Source organism: Petaurus breviceps, unplaced genomic scaffold (assembly GCF_028583685.1).
Source record: "Petaurus breviceps papuanus isolate PSGF00001 unplaced genomic scaffold, PetGlider_PUasm1.0 84, whole genome shotgun sequence".
Taxonomy (NCBI): domain Eukaryota; kingdom Metazoa; phylum Chordata; class Mammalia; order Diprotodontia; family Petauridae; genus Petaurus; species Petaurus breviceps.
Window position 1 is genome coordinate 9290330 of NW_027186645.1, and position 16112 is coordinate 9306441.

At 35.1% G+C, this 16112-nt stretch overlaps 1 protein-coding gene across 1 annotated transcript in view; it reads left to right on the plus strand.

Annotated features, from left to right (window-relative positions):
• The window catches only part of LOC138176222 (uncharacterized), a 61031-nt gene extending 45543 nt beyond the window's left edge, over nucleotides 1-15488 (plus strand). Inside the window, exons 10-12 of the mRNA XM_069106963.1 lie at nucleotides 14105-14225; nucleotides 15147-15191; nucleotides 15324-15488. Of these exons, the coding sequence (XP_068963064.1) occupies nucleotides 14105-14225; nucleotides 15147-15168 (143 nt within the window). The 3' untranslated portion in view covers nucleotides 15169-15191; nucleotides 15324-15488. The remainder of the gene's footprint in view (nucleotides 1-14104; nucleotides 14226-15146; nucleotides 15192-15323) is intronic.
• Nucleotides 15489-16112: the final 624 nt, after the last annotated feature.

A 16112-nucleotide genomic window follows, 5' to 3' on the forward strand; every position in this document is an offset into this window, starting at 1 on the left:
AAATATGTTTCCCTCACCATCATTTAAGCAATTCCATGAATAGTAGATCCCATTACCAGCCAAATGGTTCATGTAGATTAATAGTATAGGGGCTTTTCTTTTTGGGTATTGTATTGTTGTCTTAGTGTATGTGTCTAACATTTAACTAAAAAATTCTAGAAGACTGGAGAACTCTGATAACTTCATTCACCTTCAGCAAACTGATTTTCATTTCATGAAATGATCAGAATAAAAATGATCATGTCATAACTCTTTTAATGCATATAAGACAGTAAACAAGGTCCAACTAAGCATATAGTACAGTGTAAAGAGTACAAGAGAGGATGTAGGTTCACATCTGGCCTCCTCCACTTACTGTTTCTGTGGTATTGGGCAAATTGCTTAACCTCTTTAGGCCTCAGTTTCCTCACCTGTTAAATGAAGAGGTAGACATTTGTCCTTAAAGATCCCTTCTAGTTCCAAATCTATGATTCTATGCCCCATTTGTAGATCTTGTTCAGCCTTTTACTTGATCAACAGAAACTACCTTGTCAAAAATTAACTAGTGCCAAGATTAATTTTTTTGCATTTTATTTTTATTTTATCTTTTTCTCAGTTATGTATAAACAAATATTTTTAACATTTTTAAAAATTTCGAGTTCCATGTTTTTCCCTCTATTCCTCCCTTTCCTGCCCCCTTCTTGAGAAGGCAAACAATTTAATATAATTTAAATGTGAAATCATGTAAAACATTTCCCATATTATCCATGTTGCAAAAGAAAAAGTAGAACAAAAAAGAAAAAAAGAATAATAAAGCAATGCTTCAATCTGCATTCACACTCCATCAGTTGTTCCTCTGGTGATACGTAACATTTTTCATCATAAGTCCTTTAGATTTATCTTGTATTGTTGTATTGCTGAGAATAGCTATGTCATTCACACTTGATCTTCTTACAGAATTTCTGTTACTATGAACAATGTTCTGCTGGTTCTGCACTTTACTTTGCATCAGTTCATGTAAATCTTTCCAGGTAGCACAATAGTATTCCATCACAATCATATGCAACTACAGCCTTTTCACTTATTCTTCAATTGATGGGCATCCTTTCAATTTCCAATTCTTTGTTACCACAAGAAGAGCTGCTATAAATAATTTTGTACATATAGATATTTTTCCTTTTGTTAAATCTCTTTGAGATACGGACCTACTAGCAGTATTGTTGGGTCAAGGAGTAAATACAGGGTTTTTAAGTTGCTCTCCAGAATGGTTGGATCAGTTGGTAGAAACCAACAGTGCATTACTGTCCCTATTTTTCCACATCCCCTCCAACATTTATAATTTCCCTTTCTGTCATATTAGTCAGTCTGATAGGGGTGAGGTGTTACCTCAGAGTTTATTTAATCTGTTTCTCTAATCAGTCATTTAGAGCATATTTTCATAAGACTATAAATAACTTTGGTTTCTTCTTCTGAAAACTGTCAGCTCATATCCTTTGACCATTTACCAACTGGGTAATGACTAATATTATTATAGATTTGACTCACTCCTCTATCCATTTGAGAAATGGGGCCTTTATCAGAGAAAGTTGCTATAAATTTATAGTGTTGTCCCAGTTTCCTGCTTTTCTTCTATTCATAGCTACAATGGTTTTGTTTGTGTAAAACCTTTCTAATTTAGTGAAATCAAAATTATCCATTTTACATCCATCAACATTAATTTTTTTTTAAATCTCCATGCTTGTGATTGTAGGTGGAAGGATACAGACCACTTGCAATTCTGCAGCTTACAGTCTTAGGTAGTTATCTTGTATCACTGAGAGTCCAAGTTATTTTTCCTTTAGCCATGTAGCTAGTATGCATGAGAGGCAGGACTTGAACCCAAATCTCCCTTTCTCCAAGACCTACTTTTTTTTTTTGCCATATTCATAAGTATGTCTTGTTTCTGCTTTACCAGAGTAAACCTAAGAATTTCTTTTTCTTTGATGAAGGTCCTTGATGTTAATGGGCAGCTTCATCATCCCCAATACACATACATAGTCAGTTCCTTTGTATATCTTTTATATTTACATATCTGTATACATTATACATGTTGTTTCTACCCTTATTTAATGTAAGAAGCCTGAGGGCAGGGATTGTCTTTGTGTGTGTGTGTGTGTGTTTAAAACCTTCTCACCTACCACATAGAAAGTATTTATCAACTACTTTTTTAGTGAATAAAGGAAAGGTAATATAGTATTAGAACTTCAGCTCTAGAATATACTTTTATGATCCATCTTGACTTAGGGATAAAACAAGGTATGTCTTGCATACTTAAGACATAAAGTACATTTACATTGCCCTGTGGCTCTTCCTTAGTAAATCAGTGGTTTTCTTTATAGAGTGGTCATACAGAACTAGAGTGATACATAAAATACAACTAGAGAAACCTTGAAGTACTTTTGCCAAAAAGCTATTTAAATTGTTTATTAATGGGAAGCACACTCGTGGATGTTCAAGAGATAATAGTATTGAAAAAATATATATGTGTATATGCCTACAGGGTTATTTCTAGGACTCTGAGAGCAATCATTGCCTTTGGAACTCAGCCTGTGAATGAAAGTTGGGAGAGTGACAACAGGGGAAGTGTTACATTCACATTTACTGCTAATTACATGTTGACTGACACATTAGAACATTCACTCCCTGAAGACCTCAATTGCTTCCCTCCCCTGCCCCCCTTTCTTTCTGTCCCAAGTGCTAAGGAAAATATCTGGCATGTAGCGAGTACTTAATAAATGCTTGTGAATTGATAACAGAATAGAGTCTTTAAAAAACTCTTAAACTCATATATATGTTCACCAGTCTGTCCTGCCAATTAATTCCCTCCTCCACAAATATACACATATTCTCACACACACACACACACACACACACACACACACACACTGCACTCTTGCCAGATTAGAGAATCAGGAAAATGTTGGACTCTCTTTGATTAGAGAATATTCTTTCCTGTGGACCTAATCAAATAAATAAAAAAACTAAAACTTTCCCATGACAAATGTCATGTCCATATTATGTTATGCCGAGCCATAAAATGGTAAGGACCAGGTTTATATATAACATATATTTTACTCATAAACCTGACTAACTCCTTGTCTGAGAGTCCTCTCTCTCCCACTGTCTCTCTGACTCTGACTCCCAGCTTCCTATGGGCTCTGCTCCACCTTACAGCAAACTCCTCCCACCACAGGCTCCATGTGGCAACATTCAGCCTACTGGGGACAAAGTTTATTTTCAAAGCCAGGAAGGTCTTCAAATTTCCCTAGACTTATTAAGGGGGCAGGGAAGATCTTCAAATTCCCATTCCCATTACACATACCTAAGAGTGAGCTCATTGGACAACTGAGATAATGGAATAGCTAATAATTTTAGATAGCCAATCCTAGAAAAATCTTTACTTCATAAAATACTTTGGATATGGCCAACTGACAAGTAGTTCTCTCTTCTCTATTCCTTCTCAATTCTTCATGTTTCAGTTAAAATCTTGCCTTCTACCAGAAGCTTTTCCTGATTCCCCTTAATTCTAGTGTCTTCACACTGAGATTATCTCCAATTTATTCCATATATAGCTTGTTTTTACATAATTGTTTGCATGGTTTGCCCACCCACTAGACTGTGAGCTCCTTAAAGAAGGGACTGTAGTTTGCCTTTCTTTGCATCTCTAGCACAGTGCCTGAATCATAAGAGGTGCTTATGTGAGCACAAGCAAGGTGGCATTTTTGTTGTTTTTTTCTGTTGGAGTTCAGTTTCCTAGGCTCAGACTAAATTGTAAACATCTGAAGGATTAATCTCCTTTGAACTCTGATAATTCACAGTTGTGCTGAGTCACAGGTTGTGTGCCTACTGGCTCTGAGCCAATCAGGGGCTGAGTCGTTGTTATGTATTCTGGGAGGTTGGCATTTTGCCTTTGGGAGTTCACTCATGAGAAGAATCTTTTGATTTCTTTGTCAAGACTCTAAGTAGCTACATGTTCAGAGGCCCCCCGACTGCTTAGACGTCTGTGCTCCCTTGATCCAGCAATGTATGTAAAGTGTATAGCAATATTGCTATATTCAGACAGTCCTGTCGGTCTTTGTGCAAATTTCTGTGTTTGTATTTTCTCTTCTTGCATTTTTTGTTTGCATTTTCTCCAAGTTCAGGGTGCTGACCTTTCCTCTGAACTAGTGAATGTAATTAAAAGTAGGATTGTTAACCCCTTTTTGAGCAGTCTTTCCTTTAAAAGCAGATCAAAGAACCTGTGCTAGCAGGCCATCCTGGGTGTGCTAGGGTGCTTGCAAATATAGCTTAATTTAAATGTTTATTGACTATGTGATCCATATACTGACACTCTGCATTGCATTTGTACTTGTATCTTGCAATTTATCTTAATACTTCATGAGCCATTTTTCATGTTCTTCCAAGTCTTCTAAGATGATAATATCCAGGTAAACCAAAACCACAAAAGGATTTATATGATCTGCCCATTTTCCCACCAATCTCTGTAAGTCATGAAAAATGGACAATTATGCCCAAGATTCCTTGGGCGGTGTGTTCAACTTGGTAGGCCCTTCCTGACATGATGAAAACTCTCTTCTTAACCTTCCTCTGCCATATTAATCCTTTTTTTCATTTAATTTTTTTTAAATGAATGAACATCCACCTTCTGTACCTCCCATCTACCTCTCCACTGGGGAAAAAAAAAAACAACAGAAAACAAAAGCAAAACCCTTCTAACAAATATCCAAATTGGCCATTTTCCAAAAAGATATGTCTCAGCCTCCATCAAGTCAGAGTCTCATTCTTTGCCACCTCAAAAAAAAGGCTATAAATATTTTTTGGATATCCATAGTTACTTTTTCTTAGGACTAATTTCCCTCTTAATCTACTTCTATTCTAATTTCTCCCTTTCCCTTCTCCCATTTCCCTCCTATTTCTCTGTTGAATGAAATGTATTTCTATACCCCCAAATATGTGTGTATGCCACTTCTGACAAATTCAGATGAAAGGGAAGTTCAAATATTTCCCTATCCCAACCCCTCCTTCTAGTTTCTATAGAATAGAAATAGAGGAAAAAGAGAAATACACTGAGAGGTGAGGGGTGAAGGGTGAGGGGTAAGGGAAAGCAAGGTTAGGCAAAATTATCTCACATAATGAGGATGTGCAAGTAGACATCTAAATTTTCATTTTGAGGTTTCAAGAGGTGACCAGCAGATTTTCTTTCTTCTTTGCCTTTTGGGGGCAAAAATTAATTGTTAGAAAATAAATCTGGGCAGTTTTCTTTTAAGATTTCTGGAAATATGATATCTAGGGTTTGTTTGGGTTTTTTTGGTCATCACTTTCAGGTAGTCTAATATTCTTTATTTTTTTCTCTTCCATTTGTTTCCATGTTAATTACTTTTGCTGTGAGATATCACACATTTTCTTCTACTTTTTTAGTCTTTTGACTTTGTTTTAATATTTCTTATTGTTTCATGCTTTTGGGACAATATAATTGTTATAATTTTTAGGGAGTTTATTGCTTGAGCAAGAAGTTTTGCACCAAGCTGTTAATTCTCTTTCTAATTCTTCCATGACTCTCATTTCTTTTCTATTTGTTTCCTTTAGTTCTCTCATTTCATTTATAACAATATTTTAACTTTTAAGAAAAACAATAACTACTCATGCTTTACCTCTTCTAAGTATTCTAGTTGAATTTGTGCCTAAGCTGTATTTTTATTTGAAAATTGCTCATCAGTATTCTGGAGTCATTTTCTTTTTCTAAAATTGTGTCTTCAATGACAATAATAGCTTTTTATTCACCATAGTAGCTGTCACCATAATAGCTTTTTATACAGGTATTCTTTTTTTATTATTTGCTCATTCTTCCAACCTACTTTCTTACTTCTAACTATGTAATGGCCAGGTTTTGCACTTATGGAGGGAAGGTCTGGGCTGGTTCTACTGCTGCTTTCTTGGAGTTTGGAGTAAGAGAGTTAACTGTAAGCTTCCCTATGGTCTAGGATTCCTACCCTGGTTATTCCTCTGCAAGTTTCAGATTTGGCTAGAATCTAGAACTGACACCAGGGATGATGTGGCTCCTGGAATCTGAGACACACCACTACTACTACTTGCTTCCAAACTAAAAAGCCCACTGAAAAGGTGACATGTTTGACAGCTAATGCAACACCTGCTAAATTAATATTCTTTATTTTTGTTTAGTTATTTTTTGCTTTTTGGAGGGGGGAAGGTAGGGCAATTAGGGTTAAGTGACTTGCCCAAGGTCACATGGATAGTTAAATGTTAAGTGTCTAAGGCCAAATTTGAATTCAGGTCCTCCTGACTCCAGGGCCGGTGCTCAATTAACTGCACCACCTAGCTGCCCCTAAATTAATATTCTTAAAGTGCAAGTTTGATCATATCAGTCTCCTGTGAGAGTGGCTCCTATTACCTCTAAGATATATTACAACTTCCCCACCCCCCACCCTATTGCTGATTACAATTATTCCTTCCTCACATACTCTCTATTCAAGCCAAACTGTTTCTCAAGCACAATATTCACTTTCTTATCTCCCTGCCTCTGAACAGGCTGTCTACATTCCTTAGATTTCTCTAGAATGCTGCCTTTGTAAACCCTTCAAAGCTTAGCATAAATGCTACTTAGAGAAAGGTTTTTCATTTACTAGTATCCAGCCTAGTTATTAAAACCCTTACCTACCCCATGCCCTGCTGAAATTACTTTGTTATAGTTTTTGGCATCATCTGTGATTTTATTGGTGTAGGGGACTCCTAGTGAGGAAACTCATAAGAGCTTTGAGAGCCTAGGTGGAACTTGAACCCAAGTCCCAGGTCTTCTCACTGTGAGGACAGCTTTCTAGACGCTGTACCATGCTGCTTTTTTGGTACTTTTTTTTTACATTTACTCATCTGTGTACGTGTTACTTTCCTCGAAGAATAATGCAAGCTCCTTGAGGGCAAGTGATATTTCATTTTATATTTGTATTACCATGGCTAACACAGTGCTTCATACATTCTAGGCACTTAAATTCTTGTTGAATTGGATTGGGTGGAAGTAAATTAAATGTTAGTTTGACCCTAACTTCTGCCGAACTTTTTCCAGTTTTCCTTGTAGTTCTTGTCATATAAGGTTTCCTTTCTACCCACTCTCATGTTTATTGAATAATAATTGTTTTTGATTGCTTCTGCTTTTTATTTGTATAGGCTACTTTACTAATTGACTTTTAAATTTTTTAACCAATATTAAATAGTTTTGTTGATTATAATTTTATAATGTAGTTGGAGGTAAGGTAATTCTATGATTCCTTCATTCCTATTTTTAAAAATTTTTGCCTTGAGATTCTAAATTTTTTTGTTTCTTCAAAATAATTTAGTAATTATTTTGTGTAGGTCTATAAAATATCCTCTTTGTATAGCAATAAACTTCTAAATTAATTTAGAGAAATTTATCATTTTATTATATTGACACAGCCCCAATCAGGAACTTGGAATAGCTGCTCTATAATTATTTGTCTTCTGTTATCTTTTAAAAGAGTGGTTTGTAATTTTTACATATAAGCCTGCATGTGTCTAGGTAGGGTAATTTCCAGATGTTTCATGCATTTTGTAGTTATTTTAAACAGAATTTCTCTTACTGTTTCCTTCTAATTTGTGAAGTATTTTATAGGAATATTGATGATTTAGTGGATTTTTTTTGCTTTTTTTTTGGAGGGGGGAAAGGTAGGGCAATTGGGGTTAAGTGACTTGCCCAAGGTCACAAGGCTAGTAAGTGTTATGTGTCTGAAGCCAGATTTGAACTCAGGTCCTCTAGACTCCACGGCCAATGCTCTATTCACTGTGTCACCTAGCCACCCCAATTTAGTGGATTTTTAATATTATCCCTATTGAAGATAACAATCATCTCAATTAGTTTTTTCACTAATTCTCCAGAATTTTCTAATTTCTAATTCATTCATCATGTCATCTGCAAATAAGGATAACTCTTTTTTCTTTGCCATCTTTTAGAATCATAAGATCATAGGTTTGAAGTTGGAAAGGACCCAAGATATAATCAAATCCAAAGGGGTTAAATGATTTGCATAAATGTCACAGTCCCCTACTCTAAATCCATCCCTCATTCTATTACTGCACTTTAATTTCACTCTCTTATCTTTATAGTTAGCATTTTATAATTATTGTGGAAAATGGGGGCACCTTGGCTTTACCTCTGTTAATGCTGGGAAAACTTCCAGTGTTTTTCCATTTCAAATAATAACTCATTTTGGTCTTCTTAAAGATGGGGTGCTTTGTACCTTTTCTTTTTATGGTTCTTGTTATAAATGAATATTTTGTCAAAAACCTTTTTGAACATCTGTTGAAATATGTTATTTTGTTTTTGATGTTTATATGATTAGTTATTTATTCTAATTTTTCCCATTTATGAATCATCCTTGTACCCCTAGTATGAATCAAACCTAGTCAGAGTGAATTATGGACCAAGGGATTTTGTCTTTGACTCTTCATTTATAGTTTGCTCCATTTAGCACATTTGGGGAAAAAAACATTGCAAGTGAAGGGTGTCCAGAGGACAGCCAGAATGATGAAGGATCTTTAGTCCAAACCCGTGAGGTTAAATGACCTGGGAATTTTTAGCCTGGAAATGAGAAGACTCAGAAGAGGACATAATAGTACATTCAAGAATATGAAGAACTGTCATGTGGAAGAGGGATTAGACTTACTCTGTTTAGCCTTAGAGTACAGAACTAATAGTTACAGAAAGTTGATTAATGCTTGATGTTTGAAAAAATTTCCCAACGATTCACACTACTTAGCAGAGAAAAGGATTGTTGGTTGGTCCTCCCACATTAGATAGAGGTCTTCGGGCTGAGCTGAATTGCTACTTGTTGGGAATGTTGTAGTGGATGTACTTTTTTGGGTATGGGTGGGATTGCTTCCAATTCTCTGATTTTTTTTCTTAGGATTAGGTTATTTCTGATCTCTCTCTCTCTCTCTCTCTCTCATATCAGTTTAGGTGTTTTACTTGTGTATGTGAAAGGTAATAGGCATAGTGGATAGAAAACTTGTTTTGAAATCAGGAAGAAATGGGTACAAGTCCTGCCTATGATATAATTTAGCTACATGATCATAAACAAGTCTCTTAGTTTTTCAGTGTCCTAGGCTACTCTATGACTATGAATTGCAGATGAGTTGCTGATCTGCAACATTGTAGAAAGTTCCTACTGGGAGCTCCCAACATCTATAAAATCACAGGTCCAAACCAATCAAAAAAAATTTTTTTTAGCAATATTTATTCACTTCCTTTGAATTCTCAGTTTTGCTGGCATACAATTAACTGAATGTAGTAGTTTCTGGTAACATTATTTATTCTCTACTTGTTATAAATTCACCTGGTTATTTTTTGTATTTTGATAATTTGATGTTTCTTTTTTTTTACTTGGGTTAACTAATCAATCTTAGTCCGCAAGTTCTTAGTTTAGTTTATCAGATCTATACTCAAAATATTCAAATGGATCTATGATCTTATTGATTCAGAAATTCCCTCCAATGATGCAGATGTCCATGCGTGCTCATACTGTGCAACTTTTGTCCGAGCCCCTATAAGTTTGCACAAGCGAGTTCACCCAATGTCATTGATGATCTTTCAGTCACCTAATAAGAACCAAGATAATTTCTGTGCCTTTGGTATCCACTTCTAATATTCCTCATAAATCAGTTCCTCAGTGTCTTTACAACTGTCACCTCTAGGATGGATTTTTTCTGTTCATACTTAGTCCAATCTAGATGATTTTTTTTACTTCTCAGTACCATTTCTACCTCCCCTATAAGTATATGCAAAAGTGGGTGTGATGTTAGGGTGCAGGTGCAGTCCTTGATGGAGAAAACTTGTTACAATGATTTTTATACATCTTTTCCATTGTTCTTCTGTTTGTTGTCTTTTCCTTTTTTCCCTTAAATGTTCCCAGAATTCCTTTGTTTAGGTGGAGGTCTTATCAAACTTTCTATAAACTGACTGCATCCTACATTGCTTCTCTCTGATTTATGAGTTGATAGTACTCATAATGATCCATCCCCTTTCCTGGTAAAATTTTACAAACAAATTTATATTCTAACCAATGCAACTTTAGCAAGCTATCCTGCTCTTTAGCAACTCAGTGTTTGCTGACTAAGATAGATTTGGGGCTCTTTTGATATCCTTATTAAGGTAACTAACTTATTTAAGTTTAATATCTGTACAAAATTATACAATTGGAGTAGTTTCTCTTATACGTTTCTCATTTTTTTACTACCTGTTTAATTCAGGGTTGAGTTGTTTCAGTTTTATACTATTTCTTTTTCTCATCATTTTTCTTGTGGCTGTTTTGTAATTCTGGTTTTAGCTCTGACAAGTTGATAATCTGACCTTATATAGACAACTAACTCAGGGATAACTCCCTCATCAGAAATAAGTATTTTCCCAGCCGTTAAGATATAATCTATTTTATTTTCTTTGTGGTGTTATTTGGTACTCTCCATTTTCAACATTTACTATTTTTCTGAAAAAAAAGTTTTATGGTAAAAAGGTAAGGATGTCATTATATTTAGTAATGACAGTCTCTTATTTAGGTTTATATCCTTTGCTTATATTTTTTCTGTAGGTTATTTTGTTGCATTACTTGTCTGTATATGTGTGTTTATTTTTTTCTGCCTTTTTATAGTTGTTAATGATTCCTGTATACCCCAGTAGAGGGGTGAAAATCTGTGGCCTTGAGGCCACATGTGGCTTTCTAGGTTCTTGGGCACAACCTTTGGACCGAGTTCAAGTTTTACAGAACAAATCCTTTTATTAAGGGGATTTGTTCTGTGAAGATCAACATGATCTCTCTTTCAAAGACACTGTGGGATGCTAAGAAATTGTTTATTCTTTTGTTTCAGAAAGGATAATATTCTTTCATATTTCTATTCATTCCACAGGTCATTTAAAACTAATTTTTCCAACATTCTGTTCAGATTATTGTTTTCCGTCTTATTTATGTTTGTTTGACTTATCAGTCTCTCACAGAGGAGTGTTAAAGTCTTCTGATATTATTGTATTGCTAACAATGTCCCTTTTTTGGCAATTCACATAACTTTCCTTTTAAGAACATAAATTTTGTGCCATTCATACATCTTTTATTGTTGTTTTTAGTCATTTCAGCCATGTCCATATCTTCATGAACCCATATGGGGTTTTCTTGGCAAAGATACTACCTGCTCATATTGTTCAACACTTTTACCTAGACTCATTCTTCTGAGCACTACTCTTCTTCTCAGCAGACCACTTTGTTCTGTTCTTAGGCTGACTCCAGGGGTAGTTAGATTCACAGACCCCAATCCATTAAGGGGATGAGGGAGAGCCTTCCAAGATACTGCCAAGGTGTTATTTCTAAAGACTTGTGCTGAAAACTGTAGTAGTTATGAGAAAGGTAGGCCTTTAACCCAAAGGTCATATGAGAAAAACACCAAGAGTGGGCAAAAGCACTTCTGTAGTAATTACCTTGTGACTACTTATTTCACTTCTCCTTTTCTTATGTTTGGTGTTTTTTGTTGTATTTTGGGGTACCTTGTTGAGTTGAGCCAGTAATGAAGAAGCTGAACCCCAAGCCATTTTTCATTCTGCCATCCACCCAGGATTTTCCCCAACAAAAATTTATCAATATTTACTATGAATGAAGTTTGCAGATTTTGACTTAAAGCACTAAAATTCTGACCTGACCCACTATAACCAAATTAACCATTTGTGGCTTGTCCACTTGATGAGATATCTATGGCAATTTTTATTGAAGACTGGACTTCTTTAAGCACACCTAGCATGCTGTTTCACATAATCTGTGGCATGTTCTGGGAATGCAAACTCATTTTGATATTAGCCTAAGGAAAACATAATTGTAAGCTAAATCTGCAACATATATGTGTGTCATACATATATGCACACATATATTTGTGTCTTGCAGGAATAAAATTATTTTAAATTATCTGAAATTTGGGATTACTGTCAACATTTATTAACATGGATGTTATAGAAAGTTGACAAAATATATATGTCTAAGCATAAAAATTAAAAAAAAAAACAAATAGTGACACTATAGTAATTTGGTAGCTCCAAAATCTGGTCATTGAGATTTGACTGAAATAATGATTCAGATTCAGGAATATTCAATTCCACACATATTTCTTAAGTGCTTATTATGTGCAAGGCACCATTTTGATAAGGAAATGCATTCTATCAAGCAACTAAGTATTCTGAGGTATAGCATATTAAAAATATGATAAAGGTAATCTCCAGTTTAGGAATAAGTATTATTAAAGTTCCTTTGTGATTTAGTTACTGATATTCAGAAGGGACCATTCCCCTAGAAACAAAGTTATAAAGGTGGTGATTATGTTCATACTTTAGCTCTACTAACTTAGTGTGTTTGACTTCCGATGTAGCTAAAAAATATTATTAGTCTTAGTTTTGAATTTTCCTGTAGTCTATAAATCCTAGCATGTCCTGAGTCATGAACCCAGAGCTCATTCATTCTAATTGATGAGTTGGAATAGAAGGGTTAGGGTGATAATCCAGTAGTTTTTTTCTTTGGGGGGGGGGCTCTTTTTTTTAAACTTTGTCAATGTTTTTTTTAGTTCAAAATTCTCTCCTTCCCCTAAGCACCCTCCACAACCACTGAGAAGGCAAGAAAAAAATCATTACAAATATGTATAGATATGCAAAACAAATTTCCACATTAACTATGTTCCAAGGAAAAAAAATAAATAGAAGAAATTATTCTTTAGTCTGCACTCTTGAGTTCTTTAGTTCTCTTTCTGGAGGTGGATAGCATGTTTTATATTTGGTCATTGTGTTGATCAGAATTACTAAGTCTTTCAGAGTTGATTATCTTTACAATATTGCTATTACTGTATAAATTGTTCTTCAGGTTCTGTGCAATTCATTTTGCATCAGTTCATATAAATCTTCCCAGATTCTTCTGAAACCACTCTCTTCATCCTTTCCTATAGCATGGTAATATTCCGTCACATTTCATTACATACCATTATTTGTTCAACCATTTCCCCAGATTATGGGCCTCTCTCCTCAGTTTCCAGTTCTCTGGCACATTAAAAAGAGTTGCTATAAACATTTGTGTACATATGGGCCCTTTTCCTCTATTTTTGATCTCTCTGGGTTGTAGATTTTGTAGAAATATCTCTGGGTCCAAGGATATATAGAGTGTAATAGCTTTTGGGGCATAGTTCCAAATTGCTTTCCAGAATGATTGGACTAGTTCACAGTTCCATCAGTAGAACATTAATGTACCTGTTTTCCCAGATCTCCTCTGGCATTGTCATTGTCTTTTTTTTTCTTTTTTATGTCATTTTAGCCAATCTGATCAGTGTGAGGTGGCACCTCAGAGTTGTCTTAATTTGCATTTAATTACTAGTGATTGAGAATTTTTTTTTTACTTTGGCTATTGATAGCTTTTATTTCTTCCTCTGAAAACTACCTACCCCTATTCCTTGTCCATTTATCAATTGAGGAATAGCTCTTATTCTTGTACATTTGACCCCATTCCATATATATTTTAGAATTGAGACCTTTATCAGAGAAACTATTCTCAACTATTCTGAATTTGACATTCTAAATTTGATTTGTTTTTATTGTCTATTTGTATATTTATATGTATGTTATATGAATGTATGAGTCATGTCAGTGTTTCTATTTTATTTTTGTAAAAGCAATTCAGTCCCGTGAAATATCTCCTAAAGATCTAAGAAACAAAGGCTAATTGGGTAATATATGAATAAACTTGGGGCTGGGGGGGGGGAGCAGATTCTAAATCAAAAAAACATCAATAGGTATCAGTGTGTTTGCATCAAGATTTTCTACCTCATTAATTTAAAAGTATGCACTATATAAAAATGGAATTTTAATTATATTTTTAAAATCATTGTACAGTAAGAAAAAACAAGTGTCTAGTCTTTTAGAATAACTTTTGAACACATACTGAATAATTATTTCAGTAACTAGAGAACAAGCATCACAATTAGCATTAGGCAATTTCTAAACAAATATTGAAATATAATTCCATATGAAAAATGATCATTGATTCCCTAGGCAGAAAGATTTCACAGAAACTGAGAACAGTTCCTAGAATGCCTTCTATATCATCCACACAAAGATCTACTAGTGGTTATTTGAAGAGATCAGCGACAGCATCATCTAACTCTTCTTTAAGGTAAAAAAAAGTTCCTTCATTGAAAATGAGGTGGAGGTGCTGAATACAGAAGAAAGCTTAGCAAATGTAGTTTTATGAGTATAAAAAGTTTTCTATATTAAAGTCCTATATTTAATGCCTCATTGTGGCAGGAAGGTGCCCTCTGTTCCTAAGTCTCTGCCAGTAGAGACCTGGTAGGCTTCCAAGTATAGGCTTAGTGATGTCTTGCTTGTCTTTTGTGCAAGACCCAGCCTGGAGAAATGTTCATAATCAGGTTAGCTGAAGGGTAATGACAATTCAACCACATCAACTTTTAATGACCATCTACTACTTTGTAGAGGACTCCAATTTCTTTGGTGGAAGGAATACACACAGTGATGAAATTACAGATTCTTGAAAGTTTAAAATAGTTGGATTTTGCTTGGTTCCTATTGTTTGTTAATACCTGAAAAAAAATAGAAAAATAAGATATAACTCTCACAAAGTCTACCACTGTTTTCTGCTTGGTGAGGATGCAGTCAGCCTCATTGATTTCCTCAGTTGTTTTGGCTTCTACCTCCCACAAATGAGCTCTGAAATAATATTTTGTTGCCTTCTCTGTACAATCTCAAGAAGGTTTTCAGCCCTTGACAACGACAGAAGAGGCAGACCTAATCAACTCTGTCTCAGATCAACTTCAGCACCCACCCCACCATTCTCACCAAGACTTTTCTTGCTTTTACCTCAGTATTCTGAGCTTTATTTTCCAATATCTATAAAATAAGGGGGTTGGAATGGATGATCTCTGAGATTCCCCTTTGGCTCTAAATTGTGTTATTCTCCCTTTACTAGCTCCTCACAGAGGGTCATTCAATAGCCTAGACTTCCTCCTCCCCATAATACACAAAAGGCAGTTCTGGTTACCTGCAACTGAAAGCTGTAATTATTATTTTTACTCCTCAGTCATTTGAAGATACACCAGTGACTATGAAACTCCAAGGAGAGCAGGTTAGTCAAATCCCTCACACTTTTCCAGATAGTTGTTCTAATTACAAAATATGAGGATACATTTCAGGGGCCATTTTCTTGTAAGCAGATAAAAATAAATCTGTTTCTCATTTTTTTTTTTTTACTGATTAGATCCATTATGGTTCTGCACAAAGAGGAAGGAACTCAGATATGCATTTTCCACACATTTTGAAGAGTGACTTGTAAGAACAGTGACATGCTGGTGTCATCCGAGTCTTCCTTTCAGGAATAATAATGTTTTCCTCCTAAAACAGTAAAAATGAATGCAGTTCTTTACTTTGGCATATCATGCTATGGTATTATCCAAGCTGATACAATTTTATTTCTAGCTTTCCTCTGGTGTGGATCATTGAAAGAAACAGAATATAGCCAGGTCACCAGTCAAAACTGTGTAATGAGAATATTACTAGGAGTGACTGACTGCTTTTTTTTCTGGTGTGTGACTGCTAGAAAAGTAATGGAATATTCTGTCTATGAGTATGGAAGGCATACTTCTGATTATCCCATTGAGCTATACCCAGTGTGTGTAGGACGGAGCAAAACAACTTGTTTGTACTACGGATCTAGGAGAAGAGAGGAAGAAGTAGTATACAATTCTGATTAGAGCAAAAAGCAAAACAAAAATGAAAACATCAAATATTTTTTATGTTCTTACGGCCTTTCCAAGTTTAATGGGTATCTGAAGCTGTTGAGCTGAAGAAGAGATGAAGACTTGTATTATTCAAAGTTTTTATCACTGATTTGGATGAAGGCATATTTGGTAAGCTTGTCAGATTTGGAGATGACTTGAAACTGGGAGGGCTAGTTTAAGGCCGAGGGGTGGGGGACCTGTAGCCTTCTAGGTCCTTGGGTGCAGCCTTTTGACTGAATTAGAGTTTTACAGAACAAATCCTTTTATTA